Source organism: Toxoplasma gondii, chromosome VI (genome assembly GCF_000006565.2).
Source record: "Toxoplasma gondii ME49 chromosome VI, whole genome shotgun sequence".
NCBI lineage: Eukaryota > Apicomplexa > Conoidasida > Eucoccidiorida > Sarcocystidae > Toxoplasma > Toxoplasma gondii.
This window is the reverse complement of record NC_031473.1, coordinates 3,535,839-3,544,894: the sequence shown is the minus strand read 5'-3', so window position 1 is coordinate 3,544,894 and position 9,056 is coordinate 3,535,839. Positions and strand designations below refer to the sequence as shown.

The 9,056-nt window shown below is 50.0% G+C and overlaps 1 protein-coding gene across 1 annotated transcript; it reads right to left on the bottom strand.

The window, feature by feature from the left end:
• Positions 1-2,147: 2,147 nt before the first annotated feature.
• On the bottom strand, positions 2,148-8,892 carry TGME49_244870 (quinone oxidoreductase, putative). The gene is made up of 10 exons (XM_018780736.1): positions 7,880-8,892; positions 7,099-7,170; positions 6,643-6,764; positions 6,230-6,287; positions 5,865-6,059; positions 4,880-4,981; positions 4,089-4,164; positions 3,628-3,705; positions 2,866-3,049; positions 2,148-2,380 (listed from the first exon to the last, which is right to left on the bottom strand). Exons 1-10 carry the CDS (start codon positions 8,103-8,105, stop codon positions 2,270-2,272), a joined length of 1,224 nt encoding a protein of 407 aa, XP_018637572.1. The 5' UTR covers positions 8,106-8,892; the 3' UTR covers positions 2,148-2,269.
• Between the last annotated feature and the right edge of the window lie 164 nt (positions 8,893-9,056).

Genomic DNA, 9,056 nt, shown 5'->3' with positions numbered 1-9,056 from the left:
GAAGGAAACAAGACCTTTCCATTCTTCCGTTTTTACTTTGCTCTCAACCGCAAAGCCTCTCTCTGTAAGCTCTCGGTTTTTACCCCCCTGGGGAGAAAACGACGGATCGAAGCGCACGCTGTTTCTGTGGGGCAAGGCGTTTCTTTGCGACAGGGTCGAGGCACCGACGAGAGAAAAAGAGAAAAACGCGATGGAAACGAGGAAGAGAGAGAAGCCTGTTTCGATTCTTTGTTTCAGACTGCAACCAGAACGCTAAGAAGGAAGGAAACGAGCGCGGAACTGTACGGCGTCGAAGCATCCGAGGCATTCCAGTGTTGGGCGAACGGATGGCATGGCGAACAGCCAAGAGTTCCTTTTTCTTCCCTCTTCATTTCTCTCCTCTTTTCTGACGCCAACCGGCGGACAGGCCTTAGAGATTAGAGTTCAGCGGTGTTCATGAAGCGTATCGGGGAACATGAGGCATTTACTTTGAGCCTGTGTGTCAGTGTCAGGTCATCTACTTCAGCCGACAAACTTTACTCCAAGCAGAAATGGACTCCAGAAAACAACCTGCCACAGAAAACGGTGAATACCTGTTAACCAAGAAACTTGAAAATCGACGTCTTCATACACTTCCTCAGAGCTATACTGCACCGCACACACACGAAAACTCACACCCCACACAATAATGCATGCACTACAGGAGCGCGAACTTCTCCCTGCGCATATACAAATATATATATATATATATATATATATATAACCCAAACCTATGCCTTATATATATACAAATAATGTGTATAAATAAATAGGTATATACAAATATATATATATATATATATAAGTATACATTGTAAAGCAGATATATGGCAAATTTATATATACAAGAGTAGCAATAAGGAGGGACTGCACCAATACCTGCTGGAGGAATTCAATTCTGTCATTACTCTTAAATGTGTACATTTATATAGGAGCATGCTACACGCGGTGGTGGTATATCTCGTGGGCTAAAGTATGAGTTGTTTACTGTGCGCGATTGTAGGGTGTCTGCGTTGATGTCTGTAGAGGGGAGCATTTTTGAGAGGCAAGATCTTGAAATATGAAGACTGTCTTTTCTTGCCCGCATTTGTTAACATGAATGCATATGCTTCACCGGAGACTATTGTACTGCGCGGAGCTTCCGTGTAGCTCGATTCCCCCGCTTTCTTCCTGCTCCTCCGTCACTCTGCTTTGGTCCACTGCCTCAAGCTGCGCCTTCTTTCTGACACAACTGAGTCCGTTGCTCCCTCAACCTTACGTCTGCCTTCCTTTTTCGTGCGCCTCGCTCTTTTCCCTCGCCTCCATTTTTTCTTTGCTGCCGTCCCACAGCGTCTCGACTCTCCGCGGAATTTGCTGAAGTTCCTTCCTCGAGTTTCATGCCTCTGAGACCTCGACATGTTTTAGTCCAAATCACAACCAGCATCAAGAGGACGAAAGCGTAGCTCGACCATGTAGTGTCATCATCAGGTGATGCGTAGATACGAGCTCTATGAAGTGACCGGCGACAAAGAAATGAAAGAAATGAAGACAAGCTGCACTATCAAGAGACAGAGAGAGACGTCTAAGGACCAAGGAGGCTCTACATAGGCACATTCCTTTGTCACTTTGTGTGGGCGGGAAGGAAGCCGCTTTCTGTCTGGTTGTTTTTCTCTCTGCGCTCGAATGCCGAGAGCCTGCGCCGAGAAACCAGCGGGCTTCGCCACGAGGGAAGCGCCATCTGGTTTAGTCCTGTGGAGCGCTCATCCAGCTCCCAACGCGAGAGTGAAAGAAGCGAAGCCTCGAAAAGCCGAAACAGTTGAAAGGAAAATCAGTTGCAGCCGCAAGGTGTGCGCTGCTTTGTCTATCCCGAAGGCAAGACCTCAGGACGAGACATATCTGACCAGCGACTAGGGCCCTTTCTGTTGTGTCTGTGTCTCATCGCTTCCCGGTTTCGTTTTTGCTGCTTGTCTCTCTGTCTGGCGTCATCGCATAATAATTCGGCTGCGTTTCTGCGCATCTCTCGAGTGTAGAAAACCGACGAAACAGAAGTTTCGCGCCCAGACTCCAAGGCAGTTTGCGAGAGTAGCCGACGGTGCGCCACAAGAGTGGACCTTCTCTCAGCAGACTGACGACCTCCGTCGTGCGACTTCGCCAGTTCGAGTAAATCTCAGGGTGCCTGTGTTTTTTTCGAGAAAGAGAGACAAACGCGTCACACAACCCACAACGGCGTTCACCCCTCGTTTGGACGGATGGCACTCGACTCTACTACAGTTTACGAAGGGCAGGGAAACGTCAAAACAACTTTCCCTCTGTTTTCGTTCTTCTCCAGTCTTTGGTGAGCCTGGTCTGCTTCGCTTGCGGTGTAGATGGAGTCGAGAATCACCTGCAGGAGGCGAAGGCAACGACATGAGAGGCAGGACGCAGACGTCGTATCCTGAACCGACTGTGCGAGCCAGCAGAGGCGTCCAGAGGCAGAAACAACATGCATTTCCAGTGAGACGACGCCAGCTACAGATTCGCAAAGGCACGGGTGCAGTTATGGAAGTGTTTGCAGATATCCATGCGACCATCGACAGAAGAACAACACCCCCCTCCCCGGCTCTGCAGGGAGATTTGAAAAGGGAAGCAAATCGAGGTCTTCGCGTTTGTAGCTATTCCAGCTTCCTCACGCGAGTCTGCACGGACCTCTGTGGCGTTTCTTATGCGCCTTAACGCCACAACTGTCTCTTTCCCTCGAGGGCCTGACGGACGCTTCTCACGTCGAATGCAGGACTCAACGTGAGTCCGTCTGCAACACTGGTTCGTCAGCGTTGACGCTGATCCTGCTTGACAACCAGGTGACAACGCTTTCACTCGTCTGCGACTCACGCGAAGAGAGCTGTCGGCAAGTTTCGGGAGAATCGTCTCCTCGAAACTCCTCACTAGAGACTCCCGATAGCTCAGATCTTGGCTGCGAAGCGTGGAGCTGAGAAGGCGGATTCGCTTAGCGAAAAGCAGCTGCAAATCGAAGCTGGGTACGCGGACACCGCCTAGTGCTCCATACAGCACCCAGCTGAGGACAGAGGTGAACGCACACGGAAAAGAAGAGCGAGAACGTCTCAAAAACCAGACTCGGCACCGGGTGGAGACCTCCCCGGTGCCGCGCCTTTTTCTCTGTCTCGCTCTTCCTGTGTCTGTTCTCTCTCACACGAACAGTGGAGGAAGAGAAAGAGGAACGAGGAGACAACGCACGGTGCAGACTACAGAAGCGACGAACCTCAGGGGGCACTGTCGAGGTCTAGGACCAAGAACAACGTCGATCGAGAAGGGGAAGGCACTGCAGTAAAGTGGACGAAGGCGGCGACAATGAACAGAGAGCCTTCGGCGAGCAGTCGACGAAGTGACGACTCTAGAAAGGCGAGCAGACACGGTTTGACCCATTTTCGAAGTAATTTTCAACTTTAACCGAGACCTGTAGCTTCGCGTCACTTGCAAACAGAGCAACGGAAAGTGTGCGTCAGGAAGCCGTACGTTCGTCAAGTGACCACAGAGGGAAAAGACGAATCTTCACCCTGCGTATCGTTCTCTCAATCGTTCCTTGTGTTTGTTCCTTGTCTGTCCGGTCGCGTTCCTTTGCATCGTTCAACCTACCTGGCGTCCAAAGCGCAGCTTTGTGCGTTTTCCTGCATGAACGAGGCTCCGACGGGATCCAGCAGTAAATCGACCCCTCTGGACAAGGCGCATTCAGCACAACTGGAACCGCGTTTGTTTTGTTAAAGACCATCTGATAAAAAGCGAGTTGCGCCACTAAGACGTCAAGGCAGCCTCTGGTTGAATCGCGTACTCGTGAAACGAAGAGGTCGATCGAATCCTCCGCACAGACGAACGTCACGGTCGCACGACGGCATGCTCTCTGCTGGTGGTACAGAGCTGGATTCAGTACGTTTCGAGAAAGGAGACCTATTGTTCGCGACTTCACTCACGCTCTCCCTAAATGAGGAAGTTACCAGGAACGAAAAAAACGTCGCGCTGCCTCATCCCGAGAGACGGCGCCTCCACTCTTGTTCTTCCTCGACACAGCTGGAAAGACTTGTTTTTCGCGTTTCCCCTACAGTCCGTGAGTCGCGTTCTTGACGGCTTCTGAAAAGCGACCCTCGACAGCTCGGTGGTTGATGAGGTGAGTGGCGCCTAGAAAAAAGACGAGGAAAGTTGAGACGGAGATTTCCAGGTCGCTGTCTCATTTCGTTAGCTTTTTCGAAGAACAATGTTGCGTCCTAGAGTTCCTCATCACGTTTCCTCTAAAACCGAGTCCCTTTTACATTTCTCGTCCTCAGGTTTTCCATTTCTAAGGGCACCACTGGAGACCGCTCTTCCACAGGAGAAAGAACAAGCGGAAATGCGCGACGCCGAGAGTCTTACCACAGATGCAAACGACTCTAAAAACTGCATGGAGATACGATAGGGATACGTCCGAGGTCAAAGGACACAGTCTCTTCTGTAATGAAAACGTTTCAGAGTCGGAGCGCGGGCGACTGTTTTCAGTCTCTGCATCCATTTAGCGATATGCAAACTTACATGCATGGGCCAAACACCCATGAACGCCCATATTGGCGAATATGCATGCACAAATATACAGACACACGCCTCCATATCCACATGGCAAATCTACGTTTTTGGTCGTATTTATATCTAAAGAATTGTACATATCAAAACGTGAAGAACTCATCCACGCGTTCCTGACGACACAGTGCCTTCTCCACCTACGCAGATGCATACCAGGATGTACTTAAAAGTACAAATATACATTATATATATATATATATATATAACACAGACGACCTCCAGCATCTGTCCATGAAGACGCGTTTGCGCTTTCAGTTTTCGTTTTTAGATTTGCGCGCACCGAGAGTCTTGCAGAGCTGCAGTTTCTCGTCGGATCCCGCAGAGGCGATGATGGTGGGAATCGCGAGGAGGCGGCAGAGCTGGACGAGAGCAGTGCCTACACCTTAAAAAAAACACCGCAAAAGTCGAGAAAAAAATGCACTTTTCCAACCCTTTGTTCGTCTGTGTATCTCCACTAAATCGCAGAATTGGAACATGAACGATATTCTCCAAAAACGCCACACATCCACGCACACAGAAATGCAAAAACACGTGAACAAAATATACAGATAAATTCATCAATAATTACACATATTATATGTAAAAATATTTATAAATAAATATACATATATATACATATATATATATATACTTATATATATACATATATATACACATATATATATATATACATATATATATATATATATACATATATATATATATACATATATATATATATATATATATGCATGTTTATTTATAAATATTTTTACATAAAACTATCGATGTGTTTGGACAGATATGGATATTTGATAGGGAGGAGTTCAGTGTGTATGTTTCTCCTGAGTTACACATAGTTCTGCATATATGTAGTCTACATGCATGATGAGATTCATGTCAGTTTGTGGGGTACATCAACGGCGTTTCAATCGATCCGTTCTCTTGATTCGAAACGTGGAACGGCGCGTCTGATACGCGTTTCTGCCCTCGTCGAGGAGAAAGCGTCGTGGAAGAAAAACCGGCGAAAGGGAACACAGAACAGGAGGAGAGGGAGGGAGGAGAGAAAGAGCAAGAACGCAAGGTAGAGAGGACGCCCGTGGACACACGTCGAATGAGAAAGGAAGAGAAAACGAGAAAGAAAGAGAGAACGAGAAAGGAAGAGAAAACGAGAAAGGAAGAGAAAACGAGAAAGAAAGAGAGAACGAGAAAGGAAGAGAAAACGAGAAAGGAAGAGAGAACGAGAAAGGAAGAGAGGGAAAGATAGAAGAAGAAATGACTCTGACCTGAGGCTGCAGCGTGGATGAGAACAGAGCGAATCGGCAGCCTTCGCCCAGAGGCGCCAGCGCAAACGAAAGGGCAGGCGTCTGTTTGTCTCTCTCCATGCTCTGATGAGTTCAAGGAATCGGCTGTGGCTGTGGCAGAAGAAGGAGGCGAGGAAGAAAAGCATGCAGAAGAGGGCGTCGAAGCCGGTTGAAGACCTACGCAGAAGGACAGGTCCCATGGGAAGAGAGAGGTGCCGGAAGAGCGACAGGCGAAGAAGTTGAGCGGTCTTAGCTGAGACGCATTGACAAACGGCGTCTCCTAAGAGACACGCAGAAGAAAAAGACAATTTGGCTCCGAGGAGCAGAGCCTGTTCCTGCTAGCTCACCTGCGACGAAGTGCAGAAGCTGATACGCTGTCAGCCAGTTTTCGGGGATTGCCGCGGCCTGGAGGAAAAGCGAGGAGCTCCGAAGAAGGGGACAAATGACGAAGAAAACGAACGCGCCGAGAGACTCGCAACGACAGACGAAACGAGAGGGGAAGACGGAGGTAGCACGAGGCTCTGACGTAACAGCGAGAAGAAGGAGAGGAAAGAAAGCGAGAGAGGAGAGGCAAAAAATACGAAGAAAGAAGACTGTCGGAAGACTTCTTTGCTTGATGGGGAAGCAAGAAGACGAGAAACCGACGCGCGCGGCAGAGATAAAAGTACAAATGGGAGAGACTCCAAGGCCTCGTGTGTGAGGCAAGAGCTGTAAACAGGAAACATCCCTCATTCGACGCGCATCGCGACTTCTGTCTAACCTGAGAGAAGGAGAGAGTCGACGGAATCGGCATACAGAGGCCCTCCTCAACAGCGACATATTCAGCGTATCCCCCGCCCTGAAGAAGAGCCATGACTCTGTCGCCTTCTCGAAATCGCTTCCCTGACAAGTCGTTCACACAGAGAAAAGCAAAAACAAATGTTCAACGAAACCTTGAATCCGAATGGAAGTTGGAGTGTGGTGGAGAAGCGCAGGACAGAGCAGGAAAGGAACGCGAGAGGAATGATCGTTTGCGCGAGAAGCGTAACACAGGCTTGACACAGTTCAACATCGCGGTCTTGTTTAGGAACGTCTCCAGCTTTCAGGTGAAGTATGGGAACCTACTTTGTCTCCACTGCGACAGTGGTCGCGGCCTGGAGATCAGAAAGTCAATTGTGTGCAGGCAGAGACAGAAGAAAACAACAAAGTGAAGATTGCTTGATGCCTCGAAACTCACCGGAGGACGCGACAACCCCCGCGGCTTCTGGACCGAGGATCGTCGAGGCTCCAGGGGGCGGGGGATATTTACCTGCATGCAGGACAGAGGCGTTGACGCAAGAGGACTTTCTGAACATCTCCTTCACACAGGCGGCGCATCCGGTTTAGTTAGACGAAAGAAAAGAGAAAAGGAGAGACAGAAACAGGAAGAGAAAGGCAGAGACGGTTTCACGGAGGTCAAGCAAACGCGACTTGGGTCGACAGAAGAGAAAGATGCAGAGATCCCGAAAGGACCGACGCCATATCACGAGGAGATGACACACACAGAGCGTCACAGGAAAGAGAGAGATGAAGGCGAAGTCTCGAGAGAACATCGGCACCCAGAGAAAGCAAACGAGAGCGAGATGCACTGGGGAATCTGAAGCAAAACCGAAACTCTGTACCAGATTCAAACCAATAGGTTCGTCTATTCGAGCTGGAAAGACACTGTCACACATTTCTTGACTCTTTGTGAGTTCTTCGTAGCGGTAGCGCGAGCAGCAGAACAGTGGTGACTCTTGTGGGCAAGAACATCTCCTGAGCGTCATGCATCCACCTTGCCTTCGTGTCTCTCCGTCTTTCTTCCCCCTTCAACGTCTCCTCGCTTAACCTCTTGTGTAGCCTCTCTTGTTTCCAGTCTCCCTTCTCTTCTCTTGCTTCTTCTGCTCTCTCTCTTTCGCATTTCTGGCGTCACTCCTTCTTCCTCGTCTGCTCTTCTTTCCCCTCTCGGTTTTTTGTCCTCTTTTCTCGCCGACTCTCACCGCGCTTCTGCAACAGGTCCATGCGGTTGACGCCGGCGGCGCAGACTCGGATGAGAATTTCGTTCTTCTCTTTTCGCGCCTGCGGCATTGCCGCAGAGCCAAGAAAGAGCTTGAAACTCTGTTGGTTTTTCGCCTCGACAGCAGGCGGTCCCGAGAGAGGAGCCGCATCAACGAGAACTGCTCGCATCATGTGCGGGAGACGCCGCAGAGGAGCAGACAGGACCATTGAGGCGACGAAGGCGGTTCTTTTCGATGGAAAGGCTTCGCGTCTCTTGGAAAGCAAAGAGCGGCTCCGTAGTCCCGGTCCTCCAATCTGAAGAAACAAGTTCTTCTGGAAGAAACGCAAGGAGCAGAAAGCCTGTACGATTCGTAGCGACGTCGGGAGATGCGCTTCCTTTGCGGCGATCGAAGGCTTGTTCTTCCAGAGACGAAGAAGAGCGATTCCTCTCACTGGGAAGGGAGACAGTCTGAGCAGATCTCCGGCTCCGGTTCTTTCGTTCTGTCCGGCCTCCCGGTTCTTCTTCTTGCACTCAGGAAGAGCTGCTAAGGGAAATCCACTGAAGCTCGAAACCGGCACACTCCGAGGACGCGAGGGGGACTGGGCGAAGAAGAGGAAGGCGCCGCTGGAATCGCGCGCGGCGAGGCGAGAACGCAGAGGAGTGAAGACGGAGAAGAGAAGAAGAGGAGACGAAGGAGAACCTGGAGGCAAGCCGAGAAGAAGAAAAGAAAACGGAGAGAGGAAAACCGGCCAGAGAGAGGCCTGCGTCTCCTCACAGCGACTGTCCAGAAGAGAAGACGCCGGGAAGAAGAGTCGAGGGAGAAAGGGCAAGAGAAAAGCAAAAGATGAAAGGAGAGAAAGAACAGACTTGGTGCTGGACGACCCAGAGAAAAGAGTCCTCGAAAGGATTTCCTCCGCTGATGTCTGTCCGCTCCATTTGCGGCCTTTTGCTGGCCTGCTCAGTACACACACACACCCTCGCTTCGCTCGTTTTGCCTTTTTTCTTGGGGCGTTCTTCTGCTGCCTGTCGAGTAAAAGAGATCTGGAATCTCGCCGAAAACGCAGAGACCAGCCTCGAAGACCGCGACATGTCTGCTCGGCATGCAACGGGGAAAATGTGCATGACGGAACGAGAGCGTGATGAAACGCTGGAGAAAATCGCACTTTTGCTTTGGTCTC

Excerpts from the sequence above, each read along its gene's own strand:
- TGME49_244870 (XM_018780736.1), bottom strand. The coding sequence starts at position 8,105 with ATGGTCCTGTCTGCTCCTCTGCGGCGTCTCCCGCACATGATGCGAGCA. Across the intron at positions 6,288-6,642 it reads CGACTCTCTCCTTCTCTCAG|GCCGCGGCAATCCCCGAAAA; the intron begins GTTAGACAGAAG and ends CTTTTCCTCCAG. Across the intron at positions 4,165-4,879 it reads GCAGCTCTGCAAGACTCTCG|GCGCCACTCACCTCATCAAC; the intron begins GTGCGCGCAAAT and ends TCTTTTTTCTAG.